The sequence below is a fragment of the Hetaerina americana genome, unplaced genomic scaffold (assembly GCF_022747635.1).
Source record: "Hetaerina americana unplaced genomic scaffold, ioHetAmer1.1.p SCAF_2, whole genome shotgun sequence".
NCBI lineage: Eukaryota > Metazoa > Arthropoda > Insecta > Odonata > Calopterygidae > Hetaerina > Hetaerina americana.
Genome location: NW_027286763.1, coordinates 47,402,203 through 47,424,420, shown reverse-complemented (window position 1 = coordinate 47,424,420; position 22,218 = coordinate 47,402,203). Strand labels below are relative to the sequence as shown.

The 22,218-nt window shown below is 37.4% G+C and overlaps 1 protein-coding gene across 1 annotated transcript; it reads left to right on the top strand.

Moving 5' to 3' along the window:
- Window positions 1-7: 7 nt before the first annotated feature.
- Wee1 (Wee1 kinase) lies at window positions 8-22,218 on the top strand. The gene is made up of 7 exons (XM_071585019.1): window positions 8-662; window positions 1,083-1,328; window positions 1,506-1,730; window positions 2,004-2,155; window positions 4,357-4,482; window positions 14,404-14,531; window positions 21,403-22,218. Exons 1-7 carry the CDS (start codon window positions 106-108, stop codon window positions 21,739-21,741), a joined length of 1,773 nt encoding a protein of 590 aa, XP_071441120.1. The 5' UTR covers window positions 8-105; the 3' UTR covers window positions 21,742-22,218.

Here is a 22,218-nt window from a genome sequence, read left to right as displayed (position 1 = left end):
CCCGCCATTGTGTTGGAAAGCGTGCTGTTTTAAATGGTAGAGTGCCTGTCCCTGATGTTTCCCCTTAATTTAATTATTTTACGGAACTTCGGTGTCTGAAACATAATGAATGCGTGTGCCAAAATTAACTTTGATGTGTGCGATTTTGATAACGAAGAATTTAACATAAGTACGCAAACACAGAGCTCAGGATGTGATGTTGGTGAAGTACTCGATACATCTAACGAAGACATTGGTGTAAGTCCCCTGCCTAGAATATGTAGTCCAAGGAAGCTTGAGTTTTCCAGTCGGCCCCGGCGATTGTTTCAGTTGAGGCCATTTGGCAGTGGTCATGTTGACTCAGATTGTGGTTGTGAAGCCGGAACATCAAGCTCCGGTGTTGACGAAAGAAGAATTCTTTCAAATTCACCCCCTTATAAAAGAGTGAGAGCCTTAAGGCTGTTTGATTCGCCTGCCACCCCCAAAACCTTAATAGAAAAATGTTCGAACATCATCACTCCTTCTCCCCGCTCAAGATTATTTCGAGGATGTGACAGGCCCAGAAGTGTGGCATGTGCCTACGCCCAGCCTGAAAAACCGGCCGCAAATTTGAACCCTTTTACCGCAAATGGAATGTTTTTGGCTTCTAAAAAGAGGACACGGTCCAAGAGAAGTCTTACGTGGTAAGTGACGTTTAAAAATCATTGTTATTAAGCGTGTGATTTAAATTATTTGAAAGGTCAGTTTGTTGTTTACCATGAGTCCATTGTTATTCTGCCTTTTTTTGTTTAAATTCAAGCTTAAAATATGGAACTCTCAATTTCCACTTCTTTTGTGACTCTGGAATGTTGATAAATAGATAAAATATATTGGAATTGGAAAAATAAATTGGAATGCTGATATTTTGAAATGGTCATTATTGTAGTGTTATGTCCAGGTGAATTTGCTGTTTCCTAGAATTTTTTAGCATTAAAATTTGGAATGCATGTTCGATGGTCTCTATTTAATTTTAATTTGATGTTCATGTTTTCTGTAGACAATTTTCGGTTATGAGCATTGTTGAAAATATTGGAAAATGTTCAAATAATCAATTTTATTCTTAGCTCGTCTGCTGATTTGAACAAAAGTGTAGAAGTCGAATCTGAAGGATCAGATTTAGAAACTGAGCAGCCTACTAAAAGAATAGCTCTGTATGAATCCAACATATCACGTTATCATCAAGAATTTCATGAACTTGAAACCATTGGTACTGGGGAGTTTGGCACTGTTTATAAGTGTATTAATCGCCTTGATGGATGTGTTTATGCTATCAAAAGAAGTACCAAACCTGTTGCCGGGAGTGTGAACGAGTAAGCTAATCTTCTTCATTCGTGTTATTTTCTTGATATATATACTAACCTCATTGTATGTCTGCCGTCAATATCTTCAGAACATATTGCAGCAAGTAGCTAATATAATTTGTGGTTTGTTTATCCTCTGCGGTTTTATTTGAATTTAAGTTAATTTTAATTGTTTTTGCAATCAAGGAAAACAGCATTGAATGAGGTATATGCTCACGCAGTCCTTGGAAAGCATCAAAATGTCGTCCGTTATTATTCAGCATGGGCGGAAGATAATCATATGATTATACAAAATGAGTATTGCAACGGTGGAAGCCTTGCTGATGCAATTGCTGAGAACAGAGCTGCTGGGCGATATCCATCTGAAGCACAACTAAGGCTCATACTTATGCATGTTGCTGAAGGCCTAAGGTACTAGATATGAATCAAAACTGTCCTGTCCAGTGTGGTATTGATGTAAACTTAATTTGATTCTTGTACATTTATTTCTGTTAAATGTGGTTTTTGTACATTTGATACACTTCCTTATGTCTGAATGGCCATTGGCAATTTTAATTTCTTTTTGCTCTCAAATTGTGTGTCATGTAGGGAAGTTCAGTAAAATATTATTGCATTTATTGCTTCCAAAAACACCTATTTAAGTAATAGTAATTATTTTCTCTCTTGGAATATGTTAATTTGCAGGTACATTCACTCTAGGCAGTTAGTTCACATGGATATAAAACCTGGAAATATTTTTATCTCGCGTGAAAGAAGGATGCATGCTGTTAACTATGACTCAGCCGATGATGGGTTTGAAGAGGAGGCATCAGAAGAAGAAATAAGTTACAAAATAGGTGAGGATATCTCCTGTCATTTCAAAAGTCTGCCACTGTTTTAATGGCTAATAATTAAAAAAAACATCATCCAATGTTGTTTGGTACATCCGATGTGTAATTCGAGTAGTTATTGTGCATGTTAAAAATATTTTGACAAATAGCTGGTTGTTTATATCCTGAAAACTTTATCAATTTAATTTTTATTGTATAGGAATGCCCCATCAGTGTTGTTTTTATCTCAACAGAGGTATATTTTGTTCTCAGTTAACTTTGTTTGCTTCTTTCTGGTAAATGAATTGAGCTTGATACTTGAATACTATGATATACTCTTGGGCATCATTTTGTTGCTTTTCTGACATTTCTCAACTTGTTGATCTGCAAGCGGTGAGAAGATGCACCCTCTATTGCTTTTAAAATGTTAATTTCACTGTTTTGCTGCTATTTATTGGAACTCTATACATTAAATGTGTCTCATTACTTCATATTGCACAAAGGTGCCGTACTAGGGCTGCACCATAGTTCATAAATTTGAAATATACTTTTAATTCATTAGCAGGTTCTTGTAGCTACAGTAAATCCTCTTTAGTTCACATTTGAAAGGATCATAACACTAAAAGAAACTCGTGGTTTGGGGGAACGATGAAAGTAAATGTAAAATTGAGGCCGGGAAGGTTATTTTAAATTTTATGATATTTCTGTGCAAGCAGGTGCATCGACTGTCAATAAAAATAGTCTTATTGGTTAAAAATTTAAATGACTTCTAATTCAGAACTTCATCATCTTCCTTCAAAACTTTTAATTTTGAAAGAGAGATTTTATGGTAAACGAGGGGGATAGTTAGCTAATAAAATTGGTACATTTTGTGAATCTAATTATTCACCAAAAACTGGTATGTCATTGGTCTTCAAAATTAGTTGATTGGCTTTCCATTGCCAATAGCTGAAAGTCTCGAAGAAAGAAAGGAGATATATTTGATTTTCCATTTTCACATTCACTGCACTCTCTACAATTTAGGATTTATCTTATTGCTTTATTTTTTTAATTGTCACTAGTTGATGTTTCCTTATCAGAGGTAATACCAATGTATAGAATATTAAAAGTAAATTTAGGGATTACGCCTTGGTTCCAGCTATTCTGCATTGTGCCTCAGGCTTATCATGCTAATTTTTCTGGTTAACCCTCGGTATCACAGGAAAAGGATCTGACTTCCACACTCCCTTACTTGAAGTGTAAAACTTGCATGCCATATTGGATTTAGTATTCAGAGAGCTATAACTTCAAGTATCAAACCATTATTTATGTTGATAACAGTGGTGCGTATGTCAACTAAAGGTCAGCGATCTTAATTAAATGAATTTCCGCAAAGTTGAGCCGGAAACAATTGAATTGTTTCCGGCTTGAAGCTATCTTCTCTGGTTTCTAGTGAACTTGAGAAACTGCTAATGATATTATAACAATAATGCATTAAAATATGCTTGAAACTTTTAACTAGTTGCAAATACAGTAAGTTAATGGGCAACGACAGTGAAATTCTTCAGGGAGAATTATTGAAAAGTATTTTCATACTTTATAAATGAAACGCTCCCAGGATTATAATTAAATAAAGAACATAAGCATTAACAATTTGTTTATACAAGCAATTGCCATTAATGTCAAGAAGAAACTTAAACTGAAAAATGTGAATTAAAATATCATATAGGCTTATATATTCCAAGAAAATGAGGTTCCCAAGCCAGGAACAAAGATGTTCCTCTTTCATTGTCATTGACTTAACAAATCAATGTTTTTTAATGACTTACTAAATCTAATGAAACAGGAATGCAATGTAATCCTAGTTATCATCTTCATTGTATATGGGTTGTTGTCATTATATCATGTGGCCTTAGTTGGTCTTCTTGTCACTGGCGGCTTCAATCATGTGTGTAGACAAGTATATCTAACTTAGATACTGTTATGCATGTGCCTGCATTTTATTAATACATACCATTTGAAGAGAAATATTTATACTAAAATTAAGAAAAACTTATTTTTTGATTTTTCCCTGCTGTGTAATCATCCCCTTAAAGAATAAAAAGTTATTAACCTTCATATCGATGTGGGTGCTCAGAAATATATCTAGACAATCTTTGCTGCTGATAAAGTTTGAATCTCTAATGTGGGATGGATCTCAATGTTTGGCTCCATTTTTTATATTTACTAGTATTTAATTCTTTTTGCAGGTGACCTGGGACATGTCACCTCAGTCAATAACCCACAAGTAGAAGAAGGGGATTGCAGGTACTTACCAAATGAAATTCTTCAAGAGGACTTTTCTCATCTGACAAAGGCTGATATCTTCGCTCTAGGTATGCTGTAGTAGTTATTAATTAGGACATTGGCTGTCTTATTTCTTAATAGATTTTTTTTGTGTTGAAGCTAGCCTCACAAATTGCATGCATATTAAAGTATCAGCAGCTCAATTTGAAGTGGTTTTACCAGATTAATATTTGTTCTGTGTAACACCATTTTACATGAGGAATGTTTTAACTGGGTGTCATAATTGGTTGGTAGTTAGTTCATGAAAAATTGACAGATAACTCGACCTTTGTGAGTATACAACTGGTAGTTTAAACAAAAATACTTTGAGATATTTACTGTAAAAATGACTGTCAAATGGCCAATCACCCAGTGGTGATATACAAAGATGGTAACCATCTGGAATTGTATTTTGCTCTTGTCCTCAAAACAATTCCAATGTATAACTTAATAATCAATTATTCTAGGGATACTGCCGCTTTTCTCAATACCCCTATCAATCTTTTTTTCACCCCTGTGGAGGACTTACTGCAATTGGTATTAATTTCATTCATTTATTGAAATATTCAATTTTCAGTATATTTCATTCGCCAGAAAAAGAAATTAGGTGGTGGTAGGCCAAGTGAATTTGGAGGCGTGCAAAAATGCCCAAATTGTTAAAGGGACTGAGGAATATTGAAGGCAGTGTAGACAGTTCTTGTGATGCAGCAGCCAGTTTTGTCCCTCCAACGGTCACAAAATGTTTGTGATGATCCGAACCATGGGAGATTCTTTTGCTGCTACTGATGCCATATTTGTTTTTAGTTGATCTAGGTAGATTGTTGGCCAGAAGTTTGCTCCGCTTTCATTAGTCACCTTTGTCCAAGGCTGTTCAGAATGCTCTTCATTCTCTATTGATGTCACTTTATTTTCCAGTATCACTTAAAAGATTTGAGTTCATGTTAAATTCCTAAAAGCACCAGTAAACATTTCAATAAGTTTCTTATAGTAGTCTTCTATAGTACCATATATTAAGGGAAAGTGGTTACTTTGACTTTACTCTATAAATATCAATTTATAATAATGGTAATGATTGTTTTCTCGCCGTTTTGAAAACATTTTCCGACTGAATTGCTGCATCAACTCTGTTATGTATGACATAATGAGAATCTTGTTTAATTTTTTTGACAGCTTTCATCACTGTGTCACATATTTGGAAGTACAGAATTTTATATCTTACAAGGTAGCATATATTCATTTGTTAATATGGACCACCATAATTTTATATATATGATTTACATGTGGCAGGTGTCACATTTTTCATAGGGTAATCAGTGATATTTTACAATACATTTTAGGCACTAAATCATGGTTTAATCAATTTGTTTTAACAAGATCAAAAGTTATAATTGTGTAATTCAAAAATCTTGACCACGAAATACTCTTGATTTGGAAAATTTCTTCCGTGATGTGCTTTTTGTGTTCACCAGTTTCATTAGCAATGCATCAATTACAAATTATGTCAAGATCAGTATGTTCAGAATGTCCCAAGTGCATAGCATTTGATGACATCTAGATGTATTGAGAACCACCATTCAATGCTGTAGAATTGAGCCTTTAAAACTGGGGTGGCCCGTGAGTTAAGAAAATCAGGAAGAAGCCTGGGGTGACACATTTTCTTACCAAATTCCAAAAAAAATTGTGGAAAAATAATTTTTTTAATGCAGTATAATTGGGAATATGACATGTGAAACAAGCCTTGAATTGATAGACCTTTGCAATTTTTTATTACACTTTTGCTGCCTACTGCATCAGTTGCATAACTAAATGCAGAGCTTTTGGTTATGTCAGTTTGTGTTTTAAGTAGATGCAGGACATGGTTTTCTTTGAAACTATTGTCAAACCAACATGAATGATACCATTGGGAAGCAAAGCTTAGAAAAGATGATCCATGAAAAATGAATAATCAGATTCAAAACTGGAGGAAGAAAAATCGGGGGAAGGGGTAGCTTATTCTTAAATGAAAACTCAGCAATAGGAATCCATCAAATAAGTGGCCGCCCTGATTACATACTGGGATTAATACAAAACTATGACACCCTTGCTTGGAAGTAAGGTGAAAAATAACCCTCTGCTGGCTGAAAATAAATGATGCATTAACGAGGTAAGGGTGTAAATTAGTGCAAGAGGAATGTTCTAAACAAATATCTATGAACAAATGTTTAAGAAGTCCTCCAAGTATATAAAATTATATGGCAGAGGGCCATAACAAAATATTACATGAGGTGTGTGTGTCATACATGTACATGGAGATGTTTTGCAAATATTGCTCATTTAAAAGTGTAGGTATATTATGTATGGAGAATCAAGAGTAAATTTATACAGTAATCTTAAGGATGAGAAAATGCTTACATCATTTTCACAGAATACTTTTGAGATGAGAGCAACTAGTAATAGTAAAAATGTTTGGAAACTTTCATCCTTTTTTGATATGGATTTAGCTTGCCATTTAGTTGTTCCATATTACCGAGTTAAATGTAAACATTATGAAGAAAAACTTGATGTCAAGGAAATATGCTACCAAGGAACATCCTGATAAAAGTCCACTGCGTAGACACCCCCAACAGATGGAACAAGCCTTAAATTGATAGACCTTTGCAATTTTTTGTTACACTTTTGGTGCCTAATGCATTAGTTGGCCAACTAAATGCAGCGCTTCTCTCTCAAGGAGATCAGGGAGTTTGTAGCAAGACTTGTGCTGATGGAACTTCCGGCCATCAAGGCAAGGCAACGATACATTATGATGTTGGAGTCCAGCTCTCAGAGGGAGATGGAGAAGAGAAAACCAACTCCCCTATTCTCCATTTCCCTCTGCTTTTTTCCTCTATATTGCTGGTTATGAATGTCTCCTTATCCAAGTTTGACCTACACTATTATTTATGGTGGACTGTAGCCCCTTGATGTAGGGGAGAGGAAGTATCACTTGCAGAAGACTAGTAGATGATTAGATTCCAATTATGTCTAGTGTGCACCCTCCCAGAAACCAACTGTAATGCTTAAAAGTTAAAATAGGGTCCTTAGTTTTCCACTATACTTTTGCTAGGGATCCTCTTCTGACCTTATGGGGAGGGAGAGAGGAGCACTACAATGACTTTCGCCTGCACCTCGATTCCTACCATTCTTTTGTACCTCCAATGAATAATTAAATGCATGTCCACTTGACAGAAATGCAGGGGGATTATGTTCTGCGTATACCAAAAAGTAAAATAATAAAAGCACATAATTTGAACATCCCATTCTCGTAGTGATTGTATTTTCCTATTAGGCTACTCTGAAGGCTGAAGTCATATTGCAGTATAAACTGATTCTGCAAAATTCAGTGTCACTTCCACCAAGCCATGTTGTCACTGACTAATAATTTGTGAAATACATACAAGCAGACGTCAACGCTGTGACAGAAGAATGTAACTGGTTAGCTTAATATGGGGTTGATGTAGACATCACTATTGTTATTTGTTTAGATTTTCTAGTTTACCAGACTTAGATGTGTTATAAAATGTACGTTTTATGCATTTTGTATTAGTACTTGTTCATTTACAGCCCCAGTTCAGTTGTAATGCAATAAACTACAGCCATTATTTGTGGAAAACCTTGGACGGAGGGAAATGTATTGAAATGCCAAAATAGGAAGCTGTACTTCGATTCGAACTACTGTAATAACCTTATAATAACTAAAAGGAAATATATAATCATGTGTAGTCGTGACTCAAATGAGATTTCCCTTTTGTAAATAATGAGGTAAGATACTCGTGCTGCTGCTCGAAGAAGTAGAACAATCCAATTGCTAACAAGTCAATTGAGGCAAGAGTAGCAGAATAGGACGCAAAATAAAATAGATTTTGTTTCAGCTTCTTTGAAAACTTTAATTGCTCTTAATGTCAACTGTTGTATACAGGGTGTGGTCCTTAAATTGGGACAAGCACGCACTTCCTCAATTGAGAGAATTCCTCTCTAGGTTAGCGAAACCTTCCCCAGACTTCTTTATACTTAGCCACAATATGGTAAACAGTTGACCTGCGGTACCAAAAGGATCAATTGTTTCGAAAAATAACGCCCAGCGCATAAACTTTCAATAATAGTGGCTCTTCGATTGTAATCCATACTTGTACGTAACATCTTGGCCATTTTGAGGTTATGACTGTTTACTAGATACCTCTAGCTTTCTAGGCCGCCGGTCGCGACCTCCAGTGGAACTGATATATGGCCAAAAGTTCAAATTGAAATTTGTCTGGATTTAAACGCCGCACCTTGTAGTATATGGCTTGAAGTTCTTTACGTAATGAGGTCTCACACCATGTCCAACATTTAGCGAAGCAGGTATTTTTCTCAGGTTTCCTTCTTTCCTAAATTAAGAAATGGTTTTTGACATGACTTAGTGGAAATGCTTCATAATTTTTAGGACTCAAATACTTCGTACTCTTACATTAGAATTTGTTCTTATAAAATCATTTCCCCCGTAAAATGTTACATCGGAAGGACAACTGGTTTCAGATTTGAATGTGAAGTTATGTCTTTTGAGGTTTCCCATTAAAGAAGCACAATTTCAAATACATAATAAGTGTTATGGAAGAAATCTTCTTTCAACATGCAAACAAATCCCAGTTATCATGACATATTCCATCAACTTTACGAAGTTTAGCCTAAAACTTCAAATTTTCATTGCCTTGGCTCTGATGTATTTCCCAAAACTGCAACTTATTGAACTGAGGTATTGACCTTCAATTATACTACCTTGATCAAAAAGTTCCCGGAATAACCACCGTGTGGCGCTCCCATCGTTCCGATTTGAGTTCTGTTTTTTTTGTTAAATTGGTACATCTGTTGTTGATATTCCCTTTAAATCTTAGTGTCATAACTTGACATTTGCAAAAGTTACGTAGCCAAGAGTACATCTATCTCTGTGTGTGTTGGCGATTTTTTACAATTGCAGAAATGGATTTGAATTTGCAACAACGAACTTGTATTAAATTTTGCGTAAAAAACGGATTTAGTGGCGCACGGACGTTGGAAATGTTGGAAAAGTGTTTCGGCAACGATTCTCTAAAAAAAACGGTCGTTTACCAGTGGCACGAGCGGTTCAGAAGTGGTCGTGAGTCAATCGAAGATGATGAACGCAGTGGCAGACCATCGACATCGAAAGTCGGTGAAAAAATTGATAAAGTAAAAGAAATGTTGGTCAATAACCGCAAATTAACCATCAGAGAAATAGCGGAGGACTTGAACATTGCCTATGGATCCGCCCAAGACATTGTGGTTAATGATTTGGGTTTCCGTCGTGTAGCATGCCAAAAGACCTCAATTTCATGCAAAAAAGAGACCGTGTTGACGTCGCAAAATACATGATTTGCGAGGCTGAATCCGATCCCACATTCATCAAAAGGATCATTACTGGAGACGAGACGTGGGTTTATGAGTACGACACGCAATCCAGACATCAGGCAAGTGAATGGCGTTCACCAAATGAGCCGAGACCAAAAAAACCACGTCGTTTTCAGTCAAAAAAGAAGGCAATGCTGACGGTTTTCATGGATTACAACGGTGTAGTGCATCATGAATTTTTGCCAGAAGGCCAGACAGTAAACAAAGAGTATTATTTGGGCGTTATGAGACGTTTGCGTGAAGCAATTCGCCGAAAGAGACCAGAAATGTGGGCAGAAAACTCGTGGATTTTGCACCATGATAACGCACCGTCGCACAGTGCTATCATTATTCGTAATTTTTTGACGAAAAATGCAACAAATACCATCCAACAGCCACCGAATTCACCTGATTTGGCTCCCTGTAACTTCTTTCTGTTCAATCGAGTTAAAAAACCATTACGGGGAACGCGTTTTAGCAGCCGAGAGGAAGTAATGGAAAAATCGCAGGAAGCACTGATGGACATACCGAAAACCGAATATAAAAAATGTTTCAAGGATTGGATCAAGCGCTGGCATAAGTGTGTTGCAGTCGATGGGGATTACTTTGAAGGGGACAATATAGATTTAGATGAATAAACTTGTATTTTTAATTTTCTGAATAAATTCCGGGAAATTTTTGATCAAGGTAGTATTACACCCACCTGCTGTTTGTGAATTATGAGATATTTAAATAAAGTTCTAATTGGTAGAAAAATGAATGTCCATTGTAGGAAAAGAAAGAGGTCCAATTTGAGGGCGTACTTTTTATTTTCATTTACACTTGAAATTAAAGTGTTAGTCCACCAGTCTATTGTTTTTTATTTAAAGATATTTATGAATTCTTTGATCCATTGGCCACTCTCCTTACATTTAAAATTGGAAAAATAGATATGGAATGCATATTTGTCTCTGTTTGAAGATACTTGAAATTGTAGTTGAACATTTTATGATAAAAGGTGAAGAAAAGATGATTTTTTTATTCGTTTGGCCTCACATTGTATTTGCTGGTGTCATTTAGTGTAGGTTGCAGAAAGTATTAATTGTTCAAAAATTTCCTGAACTTTTTTATCACGCAAAAATACTTGACAACTAACAAATTATTTAAGATCTGGGACTACCTTCCCTTCTGAGCGTTCTCGACCAACTCAGGCCTCGTCCCACCTACAGGTATATGCCAGCCCGGACCCCGAATCCGTGGCCGAGCGGGCATAGGGAGGTAGGACGGTCCGAGAAGGATGGTCGGCCGGATTTGCTTCCGAGGGAATGTACTCCCAGGTCACGTTGCGTGACTGTTCCTTTATTAGAGACATAAAGATTCATTACATCGTTACAGTGAAATATTACTCCTTTGCCTCTTAGCAAGGAGGCTATTACAGCCTGGTTATTGATATGTACAATAATGGCGGTGTCCGGCTCTGCTATGCTAATGGCGTGATGGGCCACCATTAGTGCTGCCAAGGCCTCGGTCTCCATGATGGGACGTTCTGTTTCCATAGCCCAGATTTCCATTGTGCTAATGATGGGGATTACCCACGCCACCTGAAAGGGCATGGCATCGCTAAAGACATCCATGATGTAGCGAAAGTTAGAAAAGGTCCTTAGTGCCAACCAGGTTCCGTCATCCCATAATCGACTCAACCATGTGGTATCCCTACGCGTGGTATCTTGGATCAGAAACGATGGTAATTTCAGCGCGTAAACGAGCCATGATATGTAGCCCGCTGCCTTGGGAATGTCTCTTTGCTGGATGTTCTTAATTACATTTATTATGTATCTGATACGGTTCAAAGCGTGTTCAGCTAATGAGAGTTGCATTTGTTCCGTGTCGATACGCACTCCCAAGTACTTAATTCTATAGGACGGGGCGAGTCTGCTCTTTTTGAAATTAATGGTGATTTGCAGGTTCATAATGATGAAGTTGATAATATCTGGTACCATGTGTACTTGGTCCTCATCTAGGAGGACGAGCCAGGCGTCTAAATATTCTATCATGATTACTAAACTTTAAAATAAAAAAACTAACAAATTATTTGTGAGAGCCCCCTTCAAATTAGTCTCCTTAATTAATGCACTTACCCCAATGGTGTTTCCACTTCTTGAAACAATCCTGGGATGCTTCTTCTGGAATACTCATTAGCTCCTTCATTGAATTTTTGTCTATCTCTGGAATGGTGGCAAATCGTTTTCCTTTGCCCATGGTTTTCAGTTTGGGGAACAGGAAAAAGTTGCATGGGGCCAGGTTTGGTGATTAGGGTGGGTGGAGAAGCACAGCAGTCTTATTTTTGGCTAAAAACTCACGAGATGAATGAGCCTGAAAGTTGCCATGGTGAAGAAAGCACTCGTTGCTCCTCCAAAGTCTGGGCTGTTTTTGCCTGATTCTCTCTCTTAAGAGTTTTTTAACCCCCTGGTAGTACTCCATGTTGACTGTCTGGCCTTAGATAGGTATTTGTGATGCACGACCCAATTTGCATTAAAAAAAGTTCATCACCACCTTGACATTTAGGGGGGTGTTTTACCAATTTATTGTGAAGATTCTACTTTTGTTTTGATGTCTTATCCATAAATTCATGACTCATCAAATGTTATGGTCCTTGAAAAGGTTTCATCGTTTTCAGTTCGATCAAATAGTTCCTGACTGACTTAAACTCAATGTTGTTTCTGGTCTGCTATCATAGGGCAAGGCACAACTTTGGCTGTGGCTCGATGCAACTTTAATTTTCTACTCAGGATTTCATAGATGAGCCATTTGAGATGTCACACTCTATTGCAAATTCTCTGAAAGTCAAACATTGATTTTCACAAGCAAGATCATTCACTTTCTTGATGTGGGGGTCATCAGTCAATGTTGATGGTCTTCTGGAAAACTCGTCTTCCACTGATTGCCATCCATTTTTAACCGGGTAAACCACTCCTAACACAGAGTTCGTTCCACGCAGAATTTCACAGAAGCATGCTATTTTTTCAAGGCTCAATTCTGTGGATATAATTCTTCACTGCCTTCCATGATTGACCCTTCACATAAATGGCTGTAAATAATCAACAAAACAAGATGATAGGAAAGTGTTTGAAGGAGGTTATTTGGGATGTTTCTGCGGACACAATTCCTCCAAGTGGATTAAAAACAACCAATTGGGAAATTGAAATTCTTGAGCATTTCTGTTTAGTTCATTAAAAACTGCTATGTTCATTATAGTCTCAAAATTATTGGAGAATCTCAAGGGGAAACTCCTTGATCAACTTAGGAATTAATCAAATGAACTAAGTATTATTGATGCCAGTTCATGTTTGAAAGAATACTCCAAGCATTGTACCACATTGCCCTAGAGAGATTACTTGTCAAACATGTGTACATTGAATTATCTTCCCTTGTAATGTACGAGGGTCATCCGGAAAGTAGTACCCGTTCGTGAAATAAAGACACAAAAGTAAATATTAACAAACATAAAAAATTTTATTTGAAAGAGGATACTTTAAACTACTTCTCAACATAATCTCCAAGCAAATTAAGGCATTTGTCATAACGTGTGACAAGTTTCTGTATTCCTGCTGCATAGTCCTTCGCCGCCAGCTCATTGAGATACGCGAGGGACCCATCTTGCACAAATTTTTGCATAATGCAGATGGTGTTTAACAATTTCATGAACAATTGTTCGAGAAACATTGGGAAAATGCTCACAGATGTCATCAATTGTGACGCGCCGATCGTTCCTCACGAATTCGTCAACTGAGCTCACCAGTTGGTCTGTAATGACAGACGGTCTCTCCGAACGCTCATCGTCGTGTGTGTTCCCCCTCCCCATGTTGAAGTTGCGACACCACCGCCGAACAGACGACTCGTCCATTACATTGTCTCCATACACCTCCTTTAATTGGCGATGAATATCACATGGGCGAACGTTTCTTGCATTGAGGAATTTAATCACTGCCCTCACTTCACAACTGGCGGCGTTCTCAATTTTTTTAAACATTGTAAACAATCACAGAAACAACACAGGCAATGCTAGCGTCACGCAACTTGGCTCAGAGAAGGCAGACAAGCCACTGAAGCTATCTGACCTCGTCCAGCGGCTACTCGCGTCGTCAGCACTTCATGCGGCACGAACGGGTACTACTTTCCGGATGACCCTCGTATGTTACAGCAACACATTTAGAAAAAAATATTAGCTCTCATCCCATAGTTGGGTAGTTTTGCTGTTAAGATTGATGAAATGCTAACCAGTGAGGTAAATCTTTACAGTAAATGAACGTTCGTTAATTTCTGGAATTTGCATATACTGGTCAGTGACAGCCAATATATTTTTACCTGGAGTTAAATTTTTTTAGCGAAGTGGACCTCCAGCAAGTGTTTAGATAGTACACATAAAATTGAGCAAAACCAGAAAACAAATATCAGCAAATGAAAGTAATCTTTTTCTAGTGCATAGAATAGTTCCCTTAATTTACTTAATTGGATATATCATTTCAAACTAATAATTAAGGAGATACTCAACTCTGTATTTACCTAATTCATATTTTTTTCTTTATTTTTAACAGGTTTGACTATGTTTGAAGCTGGTGGAGGAGGACCACTTCCCAAAAATGGGGACCAATGGCATGAGATCAGAAAAGGATTACTTCCTAATCTGCCACAGTATTCTACTGATTTCAATGATCTGTTAAAGGTAAATTATAATTGTATTAATATAGTGCATTGCAGCTATTCATGCGGTACTTCAATATAGTGTGAGGCGCTAAAAGCCAGACATTATTTTCTTATTCTGGGTCTGAAGTGTTAGCAGACACATTTTATTGCACCAAGGTCCATATCGGCTGATGTTGTTTCAATAATGGCTCTCGATGGCGCAATGTTCGGATGTTTGTGCTTTTTAGTGACCCTTTTGACCATGCTCCACAGCTCTCAAACATTTAAATTTTGGCTTTTGGGAGGCCAGAATTCTTTGGACCAAAACATATCGACATCTGACAACCAATTTTGCACCAAATGACTTGTTTAGGCTGGTGCTCAGATCTGCTGTAAAATATATGGCCTTCCAGATGACACAGTTACCATCTATGGATTCTCTACATTCGTCAGAACATGCAAATTAACTTCTTTGTTTATATTTTCCTCTTTGTTAAAGAAGTGCATTGGCATGACATAACCCTAACTGGAAAAAACTGCTAACATTCACCTGAAATTTCATTCTGGTAACAACGGGGACCTCTTCAGGGTCGTGGGAAAGCCAGCAGTAGGTCCTACGATTGGTTTCAGTATCCACAGTAAAAACCAGTTTTGTTAGGAACAAATCTGATTTGTCCAGCTGCATTGTTTTTAAGGTACACAAAAGTAGGTTGCATTGTTCAATGTGCTTCTCCATGGTGGCTTTGGAAAGATTTTGTTTTATTTTAATGGTTTAAGACTTGTAGTGTGGAGGTCCTGCTCTATGATTCAACAGATTGTCTTTTCACTCACACTGCCAACCAACAACAATTTTTGGATTGATGGCCCAGGATCCTCAGAAATGAGATCCTGAGTCTGTTGGAGCACGTCGGCTGCCCTGACATGTTCCTTTGAGTGATTTTACTGCATCACTGTTGTACAGCCATTGTTAGACTTTTCTTCCTCGTTATACTGCAGTGACATCATATACTAGGTACTATACATAGGCACTGAACTAAATAATATCTGAAAATTTGAGAACCAAATAATTTCTGTCGCCAAGCAACCAGCATGTACTTTTTCAATAATTGTGGATCTTTGGCTTTACTCTGCCCTTGTTCTCAGCATTGCAACTGTTTTTGAGGTGGTGACTGTTCAGTACTTATTTCAAGCATATTTAGGTGCCAATGGTATAAAACTACGGGAATATCAAATTGAATTTTGGCCAGCCACACCTTTGAACGAGGTCTGTTCATAAAGTATCGAAAATTTTGAATTTTCGACGGTTATGTATTTTTTTATGGCATTATGTTGGTACTTATGTCTCTCACTTATGCCAAAAGGTTTGGCCATTTTGAATGTTCAGTTAATTGTTAACCGCTGTTTTACTTGGACGTGTTTTGGCTTGTCTTCGATTTTTTCCTGTTCCCGAAAATAGATCAAAGAATCTGTATCAAATTTTGTGTGAAAAACGAAATTAAGTGCGTGGACGCATTCCGAATGTTGACTGTGGCATATGGAGGAGCTACCGTGAACCGAAGCAATGTTAATGTTCTATGGTTATGTGGTACAAAATGTTCTCGGAGGGCCGAGAAGATGTGAACGACAAAGAGCATGCCAGATGCCCGAGCATGTCAACAACAGACGAAATCATTGATGAAGTGAAGAAAATAGTATTGGCCAATCGTCGAATCACCATTATAGAAGTTGCTGTGGATCTAAATATATATTGATTGGCTCATGCCATTTGATATTTGCTAATGATTTGGGCATGACACGGGTCGCCACAAAATTCTAAACTCAATTCATCCTCAATTTCTACGAAAAACAGCAACGCATTAGCATTGCTAATGAAATTTCCGCCAAGAGCCAAATTTACTCCAGAGGGTCATAACTGGTGACGAATCATGGGTTAATGATTATCACGTGGAAACTAAAGCTCAATCATCCCAATGGAAGCTGCAGCACAAGCCAAGACCGAAAAGAGCACCCCAAGTTTGATCGAATATGAAAGTTTTGCTAACAGTTTTCTTTGATTGCAGGAGCGTGGTGCATAATGAGTTCTTGTCACAGGGTAGAACGGTAAATAGGTAATATTACCTGCAAGTTATGCGCGATTTGCATGAAGCAATCCGTCACAAACACCTGGATTTGTGGAAGAACATAAATTGGCTTTTGCACCATGACAACGCCCCTGCTCACAAATCGTTCCTTGTGCGCGAATATTTGGTCAAAAACAACACTAATGATGCTGCAGCCACTGTATTCCCCAGATCTGGCTTCCAGTGACTTTTTCTTGTTCCCGAAACCCAAGAGGCTCATGAAAGGAAGACACTGCACTACGATTGCCGAGATTAAGATTGCATTGAAGGAGCTGAACAAGATCACCAAAAATGATTTTTTTGAAGTGCTTCAAGGATCGGAGAAAACGTTGGTACAAGTTTATAATATCTCATGGGGATTACTTTGAAGGGGACAAAATAGATAATTTTTGAAAAAACACAAAGTCGTGATACTTTTTGAACAGACCTTATGTATATACATTTTTTGCCTCTCCGGAAGTCTTTGGAGGCCTGTGTAGATCCTGGTAAATCACATTTGTCTTCCATGAAATTGCTAGGATTCAAAACACAAGATTGCATTGTACAGGGGGTGGTAACATAACTTCCTTTTTTCAAAATGCAATGAAGCCCATTTTATGAAACAATCTTTTTATAATTTTTTTTAATGTAGGTACAAATTTAAAGTTTTGTTTCAAACAGTTTTGAAAATCAAAACAGGTAGGTTATGCCTCCCATTGTCCACATACTGAATAAGCCATTTGAAAACTTTAGAACCCTGGCTGTCAAATCTTTTTCTTCAAATTCTTATCTAGCTATGACCTATACAATCTGATTGGTGTGAATTTAAAAAAAGGAAGTTATGTTGCCCCAGCCTGTAGTTTATTCAATTAAAACTTTTTACATACAGGGTGCAGTGGTTTTCTCCGAACTAATTTCATTTTGAATTTCCCGCCATATCGTAGTTCCACTGGTGGTTGTGATTAGCGTTCTTGAAAGCTATAGGACTCGGTCATTGCCTCAAAATGGCTGAGATGTTAAGGTACAAGTGCGGAGTACAATCGAAGAGCTGCTATTATCAAAAGTGTTTGTGCTGGGAATTTGCCCAGTGAAATAGTTCGATTCTTCAGGTACCCCAGATCAACTGTTTACAATTTTGTGGCTAAGTATAAGGCTTCGGAGAAGTCTGGGGAAGGTTTCGCTAACCCGGCAAAGTAATCTGATTTGAGTAAACGCATGTCATGAACTGCGGTAGTCATCAAGAAGACTCAGGAGCCGATTTCATAGGACCCTGGGCGATCGCTGTTGAAATTGGCATCAGAATTGAATGTTAGCGAGAGAACGCTGTTGGATGGCAGAGGAGGACCTATGATACAAGTCGTACACAATAAAGGTGCGACAGATGCTGTCTGAGGCTGCCAGAACAAAGTGGATGCATGCTGCAACCTGCTATTGTATTCTCTAAAAAAATGAAGCTGTGGGGCGAATCAGATTCTTTTCTGATGAAAACATTTTCTCCGTTAAGATCAACCAGAGTAATGAACGCTGGCTCGCCCACGACCCCAAGAAGGTCCCAATTGTTGCTGGAACAAAATTTCCTGCTAGTGTTCACGTCCTAGGTGTTGTGTCCAGTGAGGGTGATATCATGCCACCACATTCCTTTGAAAATGGAAGAACTGTCAGAAAAGAAGTCTATATGCAAATTTTGAAGAATGCCGTGAAACCGTGGATGGTAACTGTGGCCTCAGGTAGACAGTAGTTTGTCTTTCAACAGGATAGTGCACTAGCTCATATGAGTCATTTAGTCCAAAACTGGCTCTCAGATAACCTGAGCATGTTCTGGTCAAAAGAGTTCTGGCCCCTGAATAGCCGGGACTTGAACCCCTTCGACTATTATGTTTGCAGTGTAGTCGAAAGAGTTACCAATAAGACAAGGCACCCTAATTTCACATCTCTAAGCACGGCTATCATAGCAGAATTTGCCATGGACAGTGCTGTTTTAAAAGAGTGTATGCGATCGATTCAGGACAAGATTGGGGGCGGTCATTGCAGCTGAAGGGGGTTATATTGAGATGTTTCTCTTGACAGATACCATTACTTGTATGTAAAAGGATTTTCTTTTATATTTTTTTTAAATAAACTTGCTTAAAAGCATAAGTTTCATTTGTCCGGTTTCAACGTGCAGTACCCTGTATGAGCTGTAAGAAACTGATGTCCAATAAAAGGGGGTAGGAAGAACAGGATGCTGAATGATTACTAGGATAGCTTTTGATGAATTATGCCGTAGAATTTGTTTTTCTTTCCCTTACATTCCTTGAAATTTGATTTGATAATTTTAACAAAGGCCCCTTGGTTGGTTTAGTACAGGCCATCTTGACTTGTGTATTAAACTATGCATTGTGCCCATGCAATGAGTGTATTTTGTCAGTTACGGGCAGATTTTACATGATCGCTTGATGTATGATTTTTGAACTAAAATCATTTCGTGTTTAGTATCAATTTTCTCAAATGTTCATAATTATGGGCCAATTATGTCCATGCTTGATATTTCTAACAATAATACTGTTTTTCGCTGTGTGGAAATTCAGTATTCAAATACTTTTTATGGTAGGTATCCAACCAGTTTCGTCTTTAGTTTTGGCAAATCTTTTTCAACACTTGTTTCATTGACAATTCTATTCCAAATCAATATTAATAAAGTTTGGTACAAACTTTTTATTTACCTAGTGATTATAGATGATGTACCGCTGTACAAGTTTTAAAATATTAGGGTTATAAAACAGAGGTATATATTTTAACCTTATGTCTATGCTTCATACAAAGTGAATGTAAGGATTTTTTTTTTACAAAGTTGGTCTTTTTTAATTTCTGCTGCTTTTCTGTCCCAATCAAAAGCCAAATGCTATACTGTGGTTCATGGGTGACAACTGGGCATTGCAGAAATTGATGGCTCTTGTGCAGAAATCACTTTTCAGCACCAGGGTTCATTGTTCAAAACCCTACCCAATGTGGGGAAGATGGGAAGTCACCACCTGCATCAATGAGGGTGCTCACAATCACTTGCTTTTGTTGCCAACTTTCAAATGCTTTTTCTCCTTAACTGAACTGCTGCATATTTCAAGGTTACTTTCTAGTTTATGGCCTGAGGAACTATGTATTTAATAACTCCGTGTAATTGCTTAACAGCATTATAGCATATACCAGAAGATGTAATATCAAATTAAATATATACTAGTGTGTAAAATTTGCTTTCCTTAAGTCATAATATCACTCGGACTTTTTCAGTAAGCCACATTACATGTGATACATGGTGTTTGTAAAAAGTGTTGGGAAAAGTTTTGCAAAAATAATGTTTTGGATATTGCTACAATGCCTCAAAATTCTTCAAAATACATCCCTTTAGCATTGGCCCACTTTTCCACAACTTGTAGGAAACCCTCGTAGAGAGATTCCCAGAAAATCATTTAGGGTACGTGTGCAAGCTTGTTTGATGGCACTTGTCCCATGCTGGTGTTCTTTGAGGGTGGATTTCACTTTTGGAAATAGTTTGCTGGTGTCAAGTCGGGCTGTCCACAAGTCTGGGTCTTCTTCAATGAATAGCAGAAGGTCTTCTCAAGCGCACACTCGACTACTCGTGGTCATCCGTCTAGACCTTCGGGACAAGTTTTTTCAATGATATGGTGTGCACTGTCATCTTATCAATGCCGATACAATGTGCGATCATGTGCACATTTAGCTGACAGTCTGAAACCAGCACTTCATGCACAAGTCAGGAAAAATTGGTTAACGATACTTATTATACAAACCTGGTATTTTCTGGCTATGCAGGTTGAGTTTACTGGTCTAGACTGGTGCATTCCAGTTCTTGATTGTAGCATTCTTCTGCATTGTAATGTTGAATTGTGGGAAAAGAATAGACGAAGGAAAAAGTATTGAAATACGAAAAGAGGAAGCAATACCATGATTTGAACAAATGTACCTGTAGCATCCAACTATCTTAGAACTGCATTCTACTGGTTTTTTTAGTTAGAAATTATGAAACTCACGAGTCGCAAGTATTCTTATGTTCCATAATAGGTAGTTTATTTAATAAAGAGAAATAAAAATGAATAATATTAAATGAATAGTATGATAATCTGAATCAGTAACTAGATCATATTAATTCCATTCCACCAATATGTAGCTATCTCCATATTATGAAATTAATTAAAGCAGTGTGTCTACTTACAAAGTTTCATTAATTTATTCCTTGTAAGATTGTCTTCGGCCACCCTCAAAATCTTAATTACTGACTAATTATAATAATAGCAGGCACAGGAAGAGAGCTGATTGAAAATATGATAAAAATGTGGCAAGACCACGCACAAAAGGTGTAACGTTGACATAAATTCAGAGACTTATAACAAGTTTCTCATCTTGTAAATAAAAACACGTATTACTATTTTCGTGGAAATAGTTATAATTTAGCACAACTGCATACCGTATTCTCTTCTATATGCTCGGTTAACCATCCCGTTCAACATATACTTCCCTCTCCCTGATATCATGCTTTGCACATATGTGCACCATGTAAGTTTTGCAGTGCCTAACATTTTGCAGAAGCATGCTCGATGAAGATTTGTAAATAATGTTGCAAAATCAAATTTTAAATTTTTGCCACAGTATATATTCAGATAGCTGAAGGTTGTAACTCTTTCAAATGATGTAAGGTGCAGAATATCAACTTTCCCATCTGAGCCATTATAAATAAATAAATTTTACTGGGCATTAGCCCAAATTTTGGTTGTGTGCAACTATTCAAATATAACTTCTAAGTTTGAATTTCTCTTCTAGCAAATGATTCATCCCGATCCTGATGCCAGGCCGGCAGCTGCCCAGCTGTTGGCTCACAGATTACTCTGTCCCACTGGTAACAAGACGAAGGCTCAACTTCGGAGAGAGCTGAATGCAGAAAGACTAAAAAATGAAATTCTCTGGAGGCGGCTGCAAGAAGCAGCCAAGTGTATCCAGAGTTTATCTCCTAGTGTGATATCCCCTGAAGGGTCCGTGTCCCCCATTCCATCCAATTGCATTTTGTCTTCCACCCCTGTTGTCAGTTCCACTGCGCAGGGAAAATCCTCCAGAATCATCGGAAGGAAAGTGAACAGGAGTCACAGTACAACAAACTTTTGAAATTTTGATGTCAGTGATCTGATCTTGTGATAAACTTCCCTATACTTTGTGTATACGCTTTGTACAGCCCTTTAATGTTAAAATGAGTGCCATGGTGCTGTGCTTGTGGAGTCATTCCCTTTTTGTACAACTATTATAGTACCAGAGCTGCTATATGCCTATGCGACCCCTAGCACTTAAATTATGTATATTTTTCACTTTTTAAGTTTTTGTTGAGTACTAGCTCAGTGCTTTGCTATGACCTGTATTTTGTGCTGTTTCTCTTAAAGCTTGTCATGTAGGGTTTGTACATCAGTAGGAATTATTCATGTCGTATGCATGCTTACGTTTTCCATAGTAAATCACTATTTCATATTGATCTGTGTCTTTTTGAACAGAAAAACATTTTGGAGATATGGCCGACTTTACATTATACATGTTTATTATTACTTTGTTAGCAAATAAAAGCTTTCTACCATTACATAAGGTTTCCAAAAC

Excerpts from the sequence above, each read along its gene's own strand:
- Wee1 (XM_071585019.1), top strand. The coding sequence starts at position 106 with ATGAATGCGTGTGCCAAAATTAACTTTGATGTGTGCGATTTTGATAAC. Across the intron at positions 1,329-1,505 it reads GTTGCCGGGAGTGTGAACGA|GAAAACAGCATTGAATGAGG; the intron begins GTAAGCTAATCT and ends TTTGCAATCAAG. Across the intron at positions 4,483-14,403 it reads GGCTGATATCTTCGCTCTAG|GTTTGACTATGTTTGAAGCT; the intron begins GTATGCTGTAGT and ends TATTTTTAACAG.